Below are 14,411 nucleotides of genomic sequence, written 5' to 3'. Positions count from 1 at the left end.
TTCATTCCCTGCCCCATTTGATATTTTGCATAGAAAACTACCCTTGACTCAACAATGCTGTTTAATACTTTACAACCAATCCTATCTTAAAAGGTACATTAATAGCACTACTGCTTTATGCCAAAACCCTCTCACTACTAATTTCCCACAGGCGACACTACTGTTGATGGTAACTGCACAGGCTTTCTTCCATCAACCTCTGCACCTCACTCACCAGGTGTGACTCCGGGGTAGCCAGTTTTCCTTTCCAACTTTTTCAATACAAAACTTCTGCGGTCCATTACTTCCTGCAACAAAAACAGGAAAAAAAATAGCTAAATATAAACCGTTGGCTTTTCTTTTAGCCATAAGGGTAATTTTTAAAGCTATTTACTTTCCCTGCAGAAATGGGTTTGTAAAAACTCACCCTCCCCTGTGTGTGATTAAGTTATTCAGTGAGGCCTTTTTTTGAGTGTAAGATGAAGCCTTCCCAGAGACAGGGATGGGGAGTTTTCTTGGGAAACAATATATACAACTTAGCATGTATAAACATGCGCAAGTAGCTTTTTGGGGACAATTTTCAAAGTGAAAGTATGCACATCCTCTCACCTTGAAAACTGGTGCAAAGTCTGCAGCTAAAAATCACTTGTTGACTTTGCACTTATGTGGGCAAAATTACCTCCAGGAGGTGAAATATTGTACTAATTTAATGGAGAGCCTACTGCTTAGCTGATACTTACTTCACTTTGCTTTATTTTACTCCATGAAAATCAGTGTAAATAAAACTAAGTTACTTATCTGTACCTAATGTTTTCCATGGACAGCAAGATTAACAGTCTCACATAGCATTATATACAGTGTGTCAGCTCACTGACTAGAAGCCTAAAAAGGTTCTCACACATGCAGTACGCACTGCACCAAGTGGCCTTTAGTGAAACCCTCTAAGTCCATGTCAAAGCTAACGGCATACAGAGTAAAGAGGTGGCCAACTCTGCTCCTCAAGAGCCACAAACAGGCCTGGTGTTCAAGATATCCATAACTAATATGTAGGAAGTAGATTTGCACGCATTGCTTCCATTTTATGAAAATCTCTCTCATGCATATTGATTATGGATTTCCTGAAAACCAGGCCTGTTTGTGGCTCTTGAGGACTGGAGTTAGCCACCCCTGCTCTATGGGAAGATAGGAAAGAATATGGTACTGTTAAATCTGCTATCCATGGAGAATACCAATTATAGATAATCAACTTTGCTTTCTTCATGGACAAGCAGGGCTGCCAGATAAGGGCTGTCTTGATGTGCCCTTCCATCTACCATTCACAAGACAATTTGCCATTTGGGCAATTGCAGGAGAATTTTAATAATCTATGGCTAAATTTTAAATCCCCTGCACGCGGGTAAAACGGGAGTTACACATGCGGCCAGGCCTTGCGCGCGCCGCACTCATCTTCAGAGGGGCCCGGTCACGCGCGTAATTACACGTAGTAGTGTCGGGCCCAAGAAAAGGGGCGGTCCGGGGGGTGAAGTTGGAGGCGGCCAGTACAGTGGCCATTTGCCACTCTGCCAGCGTGCACAACTTATGCCAGCTCAGGAGCTCGTGTAACTTCCAAAATAAAGGAAAACAAAAAAAGTAGGCCATGAAAAGGGGTCGGGGAAGAGGGAGGGAAGGTAGGTAGGGGGTAGGAAAGTTCCCTCCCAGTCTACTCCTTAATTGGAGCAGACTGGGAGGGAACTGGGGGAGGCCCAATCTCATCGCCGCGCAAAACATGCAAATTTCTAACCCCCCCTTGCACGCGCTGCCCCGGATTTTATAACATGTGCGTGCGCCAGGTTTTTTTTTTTTTTTTAAATCTACCCTCTATTTTTTAAATAGATTTTTGAAAACTGACTGTAATTACTGTCTTGATCGGAGTCAGCCTGTAGGTAGTTGTGGGTGCAATATTGTGCACCAAATTGCATGTGTTACCTTATAGATTTCTTGGAGAGAGGCAGACATAATGTATGCTGTGGAAGTAGCTAGTGCCCTGATCGAATGAGCATATATATGGCTCTGAAATGAGAATCCTCGGCTGGATAGTCAGAGATCCAGTTAGCTACTGTGTGTTTGTTCACAGGTCTTTCCACTCTATTGGGAGTTGTAAGGATGTTCTTTTATTCTTTCCAAATAGGATAAAATATTTGTTTAGAGTCTAGGTATGTACCATCACCTACTCCAGCAGCATAAACAGTTTAAGAAAGAAGGTGGGCACAAAAATTTCCCAATTTAAATGAAAATCTGAGACTACTTTTAACAAATACTTGTGGATGTGTACATAAGACCATGGGAAGAACCTTGTTTACAAAGGGTAGGTGACAAGTGTTTAGTGTTCACTAATTCTTCTCATTAAAGTGACCACAATGAAGAAAGCCACCTTTATGGTCAGAAACTCTAGTGAGAATGAGTATTGAATCAAATGTCAGTTCCACTAACTGGGAGGGGACCCCATTAATGTTCCATAATATGACAAGCAGCCTTAATTGTGGCTTTAAAAGCCCAATTTTCAATAATCTGTGTAAGTCATCAAATACACACATACATGGGCCTGCAGAGATTTTATTTATTTATTTGGGTTTTTTATATACCGGCATTCATGATAAGATCACATCATGCCGGTTTACATTTGAACAAGGTGTGCAGGATAACAATAAAACTGAAACTAGTGCATAGGAAATGAAGTTACAATGAACAAGGAGAAGAGAGAGAAAGACATAAGTAAGTTAAGACATAAGATTCATGCTAGTATTTTATAAACTGTGTGGTAGAAGCCACAAAGTTTATAAAATACCATGTATTTCTACCCTGAAAGTACATGTATGTATTTCAATGCATATGTATATTTGTAATGCAGGAAAATGCACACTTTCTCTATCAATTTAAAATAATGACACGTATAACAATTTTAACAAATGCATGTAATAACGCTAAGTTATATGCAGAGGCACATATTTTAAAAGGAATGCACTTATTCCATTTCTGAAAATACTTGTGTGCCTACTTGGAATCGCCAGTTTGCTGATACTTCTATCAGTTCAGCCTAATCCCCATTCAACTCATACCTCCCACCCAAAAACTGCAGTCAAAAGACAAGTGCAATTTAACTTCTGCGATTTAATTAGCAGGTGTAAAAGTGTATAGAGAAGTTTGGTAATGTATGCGCATATACCGTTTATGAAATAGCAACTTGTGTGTGTACTTCTGAACTCCACCACGAACACCCTTATATTGCTCCTTTTTCTCCTAACGTTTACATGCAATTCTGCAATTATGTGCATAGTTACAATGTTTATAAAATAGCATATATGTATGTATGTATGCATATGTTTATACGCCAATTTTGCATGTGTATCTCTTTGAAAAATCAAGCCCTAAACGTAACAAGCCCTTCAGGAAACTGGAGACTAAGGGATAACTGAAAACTGATTTCTCTGCCATCTGGTCATGGTAGGCTGCCAGGGCACTAAAATGAACTTATACAGAGTTCATTTTTATCCCAGAGTTTGCTAAGCAACTAGTTTAGCAAACACAGGACTGAGGCTGCTTTAGTTTAAGTTTTTCTGTGGCCTCATTAGCAGGTCACCAGCCCTTGACAAACTGGGCGTTACACTGGCCACCCCCTCCAATCCTCAGGTACCATAGCTGATTTGAATGAGAAGTTAGAGATTACTAGTAATACATTTTCAATTTAATATTTGAATACTTGCAGAACTCTGGGGGTTTATACCATCTGGTCCTGGTGATTTGTTACTTGTTAGTTTGTTGATTTGCTTTATTACATCTTTCTGGTTTGATTTAGTTCCTCTGAATCATCACCCTGAAAGAATGTTTTTGGCATAGATATATCCCAAACACTCTCCTGAGAAAAGACTGAAGCAAAGAATTAATTTCGTTTTTCTACTAGGGCTTTGACATTTCTCATAGGCTTCTTGCTTTGAATATTCTTGAAAAAGTTTTTCTTTTTTGCCACGGGCAAGTTTCTTTTCTAATTCACTTTTGGCCTTCCTTGCTTGCCAGTGCTTCATTTTCTTCATTTGGATCCTCCTTCTAGTTTTAAAAAAATATTCTTCTGACTTCAACAGCCTCTTTCATTTCACTAGTTCACCATGCTGACAGTCGCTTGCTTTTCTTTATACCTTTTTTAATGCATGGAATACATGCCTTAAAAAGGGTGCTTCCAAGATTGTTTTTTCAACAGTATCCATGACTTTGTCTTTTTTTCCTAAATAATTTCCTCATTTTATCATAGTCTCCTTTTTTTTAAATTAAATGCTACTGTAGTAGTGTTGCTCCAGACTCATCAACCTCCTGAGAGAGAAGCCGACAAGATCTCATCACTAGGGCACAACAGGAGGCAATCTGTAAATTCATTGCTACTGCCTCAAAGGCTTGCTTAAGAATAACCTCAATCCTTCTATCACGAACATCCTTCAAGGCTGCTCCTCCCTCTAAGGGGATAGCCTTCTGCTTAGAGACGGCACATACCAGAGCATCCACTTTGGGAACACGTAAACGCTCTGTCACAGTCGGATCCAGGGGGTACAGGCCTTCCAATGTCCGACCCCCTTTAAAATTTGCCGCTAGAGCCACCCATTCCAGATCAATCAATGCCTGGATGGCATCCATCACCAGGAATAAACAAGCGGCTTTATGTAAGGAAACCAAAATGGGATTCTTCCTCAGCTCTGTTTCAAGGTCTGGGAAATCAGGGCTGGCAGTTCATCTCTATGAAAGAATCGCAACATGGTTCAATATGGTTCCAGCCCTGGAGGAATTTCCCATTCTTTCAGGGAATCAGGATCAACCTCATTATCAGTGCCATCCGGATTCCTGTTGGGAACACCCATAGGGAGCCAAGGCGAGCCCCGGTGCTTAAGCATAGGACTGGAAGAGGGAGGAGCCAGCAGCTGAGGGTTCAACCAGACAGAAATGGGGGAAGCAGAGGACTGCGCCTGAAGAAAGGCTTGTAAGCCTTGAAAACATTCCACCCAAGAAAAAGCAGCCGGGTCCAGACCAAGCCCAGAAGGAACTGGAGCTGGTCCCTCAGAGCGTCAAGGGAGAACCAAGATCTTGCATCCCCACAGTCAAGGCCGTGACCAACCCATTATCAGAAAAATCTGAGGTAGACGACTCACCCTGAGCGTCTGAGCAGCACTGACACAGGTTAGAAGCCAGGTCAGGCTGAGAAGTCCTAATATGACAGGCAACACAAAATAGGAAGATAAATAGGCTTCTTGCTTACTGGTGCCATCGCTGCGGCAAACGTGCGTCTGAATGGCTTGCGCCTAACTCCTGGGGGAATTCTGCACAAAAAAATTTTAAAATTCTGCACACAAAAACAACATTCTGCAAAATTCTGCAAACTTTATATTGGTCAAAATAACACAATTTACATGACAGGCTTTAAGTAATTACAGAAAAAAGTTATTACTTAAAGATGCAGAATTTTAAATATTTTGAGCAGAATTTCCCTAGAAATTCACTGTAAGAGTGTCCCTTCCACTCTCTCCCTACTCTCCTGGCCACTTTGTCTTCTCAGGCCCCAACTCCTCCACCTGCCAGTATCTCTCCCCTCCACCTCTAGGCTCAACCCTTTCCACTCTTTTATTGCCAGTCCTATTTTGACCCGTTCTCAGTACTGCCCCTCACACAAGATCCCTCCTCTCACACACTTGCTTCCTCTCTCTAATACACACACCCTCATACAGGCTCCCTCACTTTCTCACACACACCACACACACACACACACACACATCTCCTCATACAGGGACCTCTCTCTTGCACTCACACCCACACAAGCTCCCTTTCTCTTTCACACATATATCCTCACATAGGCTTCCTATGTCTCGCTCTCATGCATTCCTTCACACAGGCTCTGTCTCACACACACACAATCCCTTCACACAGGCTAGCACCCTCACATACACAAAATCCTTTTTTCACACACACAAGCTCCCAATCTCTCACACACATACACACTCCTTCACAATATCCTCATATAGGCTCCCTCTCTCTAAAACCCACACTCAAGCAAGCCCCCACCCCCCCCCCCCTCTTACCTCCCATGCCTCTCTCACACCCCCTCCCCCTCCCCTCACACATTCTCTCTCACCGGGGCCTTTATCTTCGTCATGAACACACTCCGTTCGCAACACACAGGGGTGCTCCTGGGCCTTCATCTTTGCTGTGAATGGAGCGCGTCCTGCGGCATACGCAGGACGTGCTTTGTTCGCAGCATGCCAGGGTCTCCCCTGCTATTTTCTGCGCAAAATTTGGCAATTCTGCGAAGGGGGGAATTCTGCGCAAATTCTGCCCGCCGCAGTAGCGCAGAATTCCCCAAGGACTACTCGTACCCAAAAATGAAATGCATCCAAAAAATAAGCACCTAGAAGAAAGCACGGTAAGACACACACACAACCTGTGCACCAACTTAAGTGCATAAAAAAGTTTGTACACCCAAAAACAGAGCGCACAATGCGTTTGCAGAGCCAACACACTTCGCTTATAGAGGGCAGCAGAACACGCACAAGAGCACGCAAAAACGGCTGCTGTGGCCTACCATGCGGCTTGCAAGAAAAAAAACCTAAGTGCAGGGCCTAGTCCACCTGGGGGCTGGCCAACCCACCAGGCTGCCCAGTTCCCCAACCCCAATGGGAATGGGAACGAATGTTGGCATGGTGTACCGAGAACAGAGACCAAAAGAAATCCTGAAACCCATGTCTCAGATTCAGGTAAAACTTTCTCTTTTTTTATTTTTTAAACCTTACCTGAGCTCAGTGCTTACCAGCTGAGTACAGAGACAATCTCCCGCTGCTTGGCCTTTCAGATGAATTAGCAGCTAAGTCAAACTGGGAAACCTAGCTACTGGACCAAGGTACACCTCTGAGGGACCATGGAAATTGCCTCAGGAATTCTCAACTGGGGGAGGGATCTTTAGGTGTCACCACAGGAGAGCAGGCTTTCTTTTCCTGAATTTAGAATTTCAAATTTCTCCTTTCAAAAAGCTCAAAGCAATCCACATAGAGAGATGCACGTCCACCATCTGCTGGAGACGGAGAATACTGGCAGGCTGGGGTCACCGCAGGCTATATATACTTTGAAGTCAGCTTGCTCCGTCACTGTCTGCTGACAGGGGAGCATACACCCACTGGTCCTGTGTCCATCTGTCTTCACACTAGGAAATACCTGCTTTCTGAGTTTAGGACATGACTATATAGTGGGTGTTCAGCCAAGCCATTTTTGGAGATCAAACCTTCTGGGCCTCATTAAGATCAATGAACAAGTTTGGTGGGCTAAGAAAATAAGTAAGCTAAGACATAGGAGTCCAGATCAGAGACTGCAGCTCTCACTCTCTCACTAATATCTACTTTTTGAGGTAAGGAAATGGTTAGAAACCTGATGTCCTTCTTGGAGGAGAAGTCCATTAACTGCTATTAATCAAGTTGACTTAGGGAATAGCCACTACTTTTAATCGCATCAGTAGCATGGGATCTTCTTGGTGTTTGGATACTTGCCAGGTTTTTGTGGCCTGGTTTGGCCTCTGTTGGAAACAAGATGCTGGGCTTGATGGACCCTTGGTCTGACCCAGCATGGCAATTTATTATGTTCTTATTTTACTTGAACTCTTGGCTGGCCTCTGTACAACCAAGTACTTGTGATTAGACATAGTTTGTGAGAAATGTCCCAGTATTGTGTGAAAATAGCTTTTGCAGACAAACCTTTTCTGTTTAATAGTTCTGAAAGGCCTGCGTGAGTACGCTGAACAACTCCAGTATCATGTCCACTGCCAGGCAGTGAATACATTTTATATCCTTACGAGGAACATTTTTTAAATTATAAGCTGAGCACCTCTAGAAATCTGAAGTCTTTTTCTTGACCATGATTAGAAAAAAAGGGCCCCTGCCACATTTAAAGAATTTAGAAAAAAAAATGTTTATTTTAAGAAAGGAAAAGGAAGAACATTCTGAAGAAAACAAAAGAAAAAATAGGAAAAAAACCTGAGGGAACTTGTGTGAAATGAAGAGCTGCTGTGAACACTGCTATCCATTTCTTGGATGAAAAAAGATTGAGTGGACTCTGTTGAGGGCTGCTTGGTGCAAAACTTTCTAAGCTTCTAGCCAATGAGCTGACACTCTTTGTATGTATTACCGTGCGATGACACCACCCACATTCTGCTTGTTCATGGAAAATTATCAACTATGCAACAGTTTGCGCTTTTCTTGGGAAAGATGTTCCATGATCACATTATTTAGCCAATAAAAATATAAACTTCACAGCTATATATAAATAGCTAAGCCATACTCTGAGAAATATACAAAATTATGGCAACTGAGAGATAAGGACCTTTGTTATTTGGAAATTGCTTTGGATAAAACAAAAACTAAAGTGTCCTTGATGCAGCTATGAGAATACAGGTATTTATGCTTACCCATGAGGTCAACAAATCCTCCAACTGGAAGTCGACATGTTCCAGTAACAAACTGTAGTAACCGCATTCGTTTCTCATTGTCCATTTCTTTCACAAACTGAAAAGAGAATGCAGGTGAAAGTCCTGTATAAATCTTATAACAGCTAATTATTAGATCCTTTCAGCATAATACACAGCTAGCATACACACTAACTGTGCAAGTAAATTAGTAAAACCTGGCAAAAATTTTGAAAATATTGTAATTTTCACCTGCCACACTCAGGATCAAATGCAATAGCCATGGTAAAGACTGAATAATATATAACTGTGCTTTGGCGATACAGAAATACAAATTCTACTCCCATCTGCCTTTGAAAGCGGATGACTTTCCAATCCTGAGATGATAAAATTCCAAATTTTAAGAATGAGATGAGGTAGAGAGGGTTATAAGAAATTATGCATACAACTGTTATAATTAACTGCTCGAGAGATTTCCAATCCAGTTTCACAAACCAGTTCATGTTTTCTTTCAAAAAAGTATAACCATGTTCACTTTATTTTCTTAAACAATGAGAAATTACAACTTACTTGATAATGTCCTTTTCTTTAGGACAGTCAGATGAATCCAGAACAATTGGGTTATACATCTCTACCAGACAGAGACGGAGCAAACTGACGTCACAGTATATATATATACCCCTGCAGTGACATCAGCCTGCCAGTATTCTTTTCAAAAGCAACCGTGGACAGACTAGCAAAATTTGAATAAACAGATAGCTATTTTAATACTCAGCCAACAGGCAACACTGAGCTCAGACAAGAATGTAATAACACTAGCCTAAGGACTGCATGAACACTTACCAGTAATCCCTATAACACATAGCCATGGAGGACCATAATATACATTTGGCAGCCAAGGGAGGGAAGCTGGATTCATAAGATCATAAGAACATAAGAAAATGCCATACTGGGTCAGACCAAGGGTCCATCAAGCCCAGCATCCTGTTTCCAACAGTGGCCAATCCAGGCCATAAGAACCTGGCAAGTACCTAAAAACTAAGTCTATTCCATGTTACCGTTGCTAGTAATAGCAGTGGCTATTTTCTAAGTAAACTTAATAGCAGGTAATGGTCTTCTCCTCCAAGAACTTATCCAATCCTTTTTTAAACACAGCTATACTAACTGCACTAACCACATCTTCATGCAACAAATTCCAGAGTTTAATTGTGCGTTGATTGAAAAAGAACTTTCTCCGATTAGTTTTAAATGTGCCCCATGCTAACTTCATGGCGTGCCCCCTAGTCTTTCTACTATCCGAAAGAGTAAATAACCGATTCACATCTACCCGTTCTAGACCTCTCATGATTTTAAACACCTCTATCATATCCCCCCTCAGTCGTCTCTTCTCCAAGCTGAAAAGTCCTAACCTCTTTAGTCTTTCCTCATAGGGGAGTTGTTCCATTCCCCTTATCATTTTGGTAGCCCTTCTCTGTACCTTCTCCATCACAATTATATCTTTTTTGAGATGCGGCGACCAGAATTGTACACAGTATTCAAGGTGCGGTCTCACCATGGAGCGATACAGAGGCATTATGACATTTTCCATTTTATTCACCATTCCCTTTCTAATAATTCCCAACATTGTTTGCTTTTTTGACTGCCGCAGCACACTGTACCGACGATTTCAATGTGTTATCCACTATGACACCTAGATCTCTTTCTTGGGTTGTAGCACCTAATATGGAACCCAACATTGTGTAATTATAGCATGGGTTATTTTTCCCTATATGCATCACCTTGCACTTATCCACATTAAATTTCATCTGCCATTTGGATGCCCAATTTTCCAGTCTCACAAGGTCTTCCTGCAATTTATCATAATCTGCTTGTGATTTAACTACTCTGAACAATTTTGTGTCATCTGCAAATTTGATTATCTCACTCGTCGTATTTCTTTCCAGATCATTTATAAATATATTGAAAAGTAAGGGTCCCAATACAGATCCCTGAGGCACTCCACACTCCCTTCCACTGAGAAAATTGCCCATTTAATCCTACTCTGTTTCCTGTCTTTTAGCCAGTTTGCAATCCATGAAAGGACATCGCCACCTATCCCATGACTTTTTACTTTTCCTTGAAGCCTCTCATGAGGAACTTTGTCAAACACCTTCTGAAAATCCAAGTGTACTATATCTACCGGTTCACCTTTATCCACATGTTTATTAACTCCTTCAAAAAAGTGAAGCAGATTTGTGAGGCAAGACTTGCCCTGGGTAAAGCCATGCTGACTTTGTTCCATTAAACCATGTCTTTCTATATGTTCTGTGATTTTGATGTTTAGAACACTTTCCACTATTTTTCCTGGCACTGAAGTTAGGCTAACCGGTCTGTAGTTTCCCAGATCGCCCCTGGAGCCCTTTTTAAATATTGGGGTTACTGTCCTAAAGAAAATATTGGGGTTACTGTCCTAAAGAAAAGGAAATTATCAGGTAAGTAGTAATTTTTCATTTCTTAGCATCCAGTCAGATGAATCCAGAACAAGTGGGATGTACCCAAGATACTCCCAAATAGGGCAGGAAGCTACCTCTGGTCCAGTCAAAAACGCATGTGCAAAGGCTGCGTCCTCCTGGGCTTGCACATCGAGATGATAATACCTGGAAAAAGTGTGTAACAAGGACCATGTCGCAGCTCGGCATATGTTAACGGGAGACAATTTCACTTCCGCTCATGACACTGCTTGAGCTCTAGTGGAATGAGCCCTGACTTGAATAGATAATGGCTTCCCAGCATCAACGTATGCAGCCATGACTACCTTAATCCAGTGAGTTATAGTAGCCCGCAAGACCAGCTCTCCCTGCCTAGTACCACCAAGAAGAACAAACAGGTGATCCGTCTTTCATAAAGGCTTAGTAACCTCCAGATACCGAATGATATGTCTGACATCAAAGGTCGCAACAGACTATCCTCCTCAACATCTTTCTCTTTGTCCAGAGAGGACAGGGAGATAGATCGATTCAAGTGAAAATCAGTGACCACCTTTAGTAGAAAAGAAGGAACAATATGCAGCTATACCACCCCTGGAATCACCCGTAGGAATGGCTCCTGGCAAGACAAGGCCTGCAGTTCGGAAAACCCTACACATAGACAAATTACCACAAGAAACACCGTTTTCAATGTCAGTAACCACAAAGGCAGGTTACGCATTGGTCTAAATGTAGGGCCCATTAAGAAATCCAATACCAAATTAAGACTCCATAAGGGCACCAGAAACCACAAAGGTGGACGAAGATGTTTCACTTCTTTCAGGAAACGGGTCACATCAGGATAAGCTGAGAGGGATCCACCATTCACCTGACTTCTGAAACAGGCGAGAGCCGCTACTTGTACCTCTAAGGAATTAAGTGGCAAGCCTTTATTCAAGCCATCCTGCAAAAGTTCCAAAATGAGCTGGATCTTGACTGAGCAAGGAAGAGTACCTCAATCCTCATACCAGGCCTCAAACATTCGCCAAACCCACACATAGGCCAAGGAAGTAGAGAACTTTCTAGCTCTTAGTAAGGTGCAAATCACTGCCGCAGGGTATCCACATTCCAGCAAGTGAGCCATTTCAAGGGCCATACTGTAAGACAAAATTGAGTAAGATCTCTGTGAAGAATAGGACCCTACCGCAACAGATCCTCGTGCTCCGGAAGCCAAAGGGCGATACCACCAGGAGCAGCTGCAGATCCACATACTACGGTCTCCTGAGCCAATCTGGAGCAACCAAGAGCACCATTCCTTTGTGGTGCTTAATACGTTAGACTGATCTGCCCAACTTGGGCCATGGAGGAAAGGCGTACAAATAACTTGACTTGCGGCCACATCTGCACCAAGGCATCTATCCCCAGCAACTTCAGATCTCTCTTGTGACTGAAGAATCACGGAACTTTCACATTGTGAGAAGTAATCAGCTGGTCTAGAAACGAGATACCCCAGCAATTCAAAATCAGCTGAAACGCCTCGTTTGATAGCACCCATTTTCCCCAGACTTTCCCCTGCTGAGAAAGTCTGCTCTTACATTGTCTTGTCCTGCTAAATGCAAGTCTGTAGTTGTAGTCTGTGGAGATGTAGTTCGGCTCATTCCATAAGCTGATATATCTCCTGCAACACTTGTTGGCTTCTTTGTTTCACCCTGCCGATTTATGTAAGCCCCAGTCGTTGGTTGTCCGACATTATCTGGACTGCTCAATTCTGCATTTTGTTGCCCAGCTGCCCTGACTTCTAAACAATTGATGCATCCCAGCACCCTTGCGCTGTCAGCTCCTTACAGTGAGCTCCCCAACCATGGAGGCTCACATCCGTCATCAGTACTAACCAGTCTGGTGGTGCTAGGAAAATTCCCTTCCTTAGATGATCCAACTGTAGTCACCACTGCAGTTGGGAGGAGACCTCCATTGGCAGATGGAGCCAAATCGAATAGTCCAGAGACTGTGGGTTCCACAGAGACAACAGGGAGTGCTGAAGAAGACAAATATGTGCTCTTGCCCATGATACAACTTCCAGGGTTGCCACCATTAAACCAAGTACTTGCAGGCAGAAAGATAGAGTCAGGCGCAGAGTGTTCATCAATAGACATAGCTGAGCCATCAACTTCTGAATACGAGCTTCTGGCAGGAATACCTTGCCCTGCTTCTTGTCGAACCAAACCCCAAGGTATTCAAACGACTGTGCAGGCTGAAGTCTGCTCTTGACCAGGTTTACAACCCAGCCGAGCTCCTGCAACAGGGAGATCACCTTGAGGGTCACCAAATGGCAATCCTCCAGCGACTTGGCTTGAATCAGACAGTCGAAATCAATTCTACCGCAATTACCACATTACCTTGGAAAAAGTCCTGGGAACGGTGGCCAGACCAAAAGGCAGTGCCCGAAACTGATAATGGCGTCTCAGAACTGCAAACCGCAAAAAGCATTGATGCTCTAGTCGAATGGGAATGTGAAAATACACTTCGGACAGGTCCACAGAGGTCAGAAATTCCCCCATTTGTACGGCCATTATCACAAGGTCTCCATGCGAAAATGTGTCACCCACAAGTGACAGTTGATACCCTTGAGATCCAGGATGGGACAAAAGGATCCCTCTTTCTTGGGCACAATGAAATAAATTGAATATTGCCCATATTTTCTTGAGACATGAGCATCGGAATCACAGCCCTCAGACTGAGAAGCCTTGCCAATGTATACTCTACTGCCTGCTTCTTCTGCGGGGAATGGCAAGGAGAGACCATGAACACATCCTGGGGAATACTGCAAAACTCCAGCACATATCCATCTCGTATCACCTCCAGGACCCATTGATCCAATGTTATCTTAACCCATCTCTGATAGAAGAGAGAGAGGCCTCCTCCATCTCCTGCTCCTGGGGGTGAGTCGGCAAACCTTCATTGGGAGGCTCGGGAGGATCCACTACCCAAGCCTGCGCCCCTTCTCGGCTTTCTGGGACAAAAGGACCAAAAGGTTGAGTGTTCTGAAAGATCACTCCTCTATAGAGTGAAAACCGCTTGGATCCCCTAGCACGACCTCTCATGTGGTGTCTGCTTATCATTCTCTGGTAATCGAGGAACCTGTGATTCGCCCCACTTACTGGCCAGTTTCTCCAATTCGCTCCCAAACAAAAGTGAGCCTTTAAAGGGCAATTTCATGAGGTTAGCCTTGGAGGATGCATTGGCCAACCGATTTCTCAGCCATAACGGACACGTGGCCAATATTACTGAAGCCACCCCTCTGGCTGAGGTGTGGACCAAATTGCATTCTGCATCTGCCAAGGCGGCAGTTTCTGGCTCCATAACTGCCCTGGAATTCACTCCAGAGTCATCAACCATTTGAGAGAGAAGTAAACAAGAGCGAGCCACCAGGGAACAACAAGAAGCTATTTGCAAAATCATTGCCACTGCTTCAAATGCCTGTTTAAGATTAGTTTCAATCCTCCTATCGTTACATCCTTCAAGGCAGCTCC

General features: G+C 43.1%; 1 protein-coding gene and 1 long non-coding RNA gene across 5 annotated transcripts in view; one reads left to right on the top strand and one right to left on the bottom strand.

Moving 5' to 3' along the window:
* LOC115097963 (E3 ubiquitin-protein ligase Itchy) overlaps positions 1–14,411 on the bottom strand; it is a 278,895-nt gene that overhangs the window by 5,854 nt on the left and 258,630 nt on the right. For all 4 annotated transcript variants that reach the window (XM_029614171.1, XM_029614172.1, XM_029614173.1 and 1 more), the window contains 2 exons: positions 8,441–8,537; positions 215–287 (listed from right to left, as the gene is read on the bottom strand). In XM_029614171.1, the coding sequence (XP_029470031.1) occupies positions 215–287; positions 8,441–8,537 (170 nt within the window). The remainder of the gene's footprint in view (positions 1–214; positions 288–8,440; positions 8,538–14,411) is intronic.
* The window catches only part of LOC115097965, a 184,210-nt gene that overhangs the window by 8,638 nt on the left and 161,161 nt on the right, over positions 1–14,411 (top strand). The gene's annotated exons all lie outside the window — the stretch shown is intronic.

The sequence above is a fragment of the Rhinatrema bivittatum genome, chromosome 8 (assembly GCF_901001135.1).
Source record: "Rhinatrema bivittatum chromosome 8, aRhiBiv1.1, whole genome shotgun sequence".
NCBI classification, from domain to species: Eukaryota; Metazoa; Chordata; class Amphibia; order Gymnophiona; family Rhinatrematidae; genus Rhinatrema; species Rhinatrema bivittatum.
Note: the sequence above shows the minus strand (reverse complement) of the source record. Positions and strands in the feature narration are given on the sequence as shown.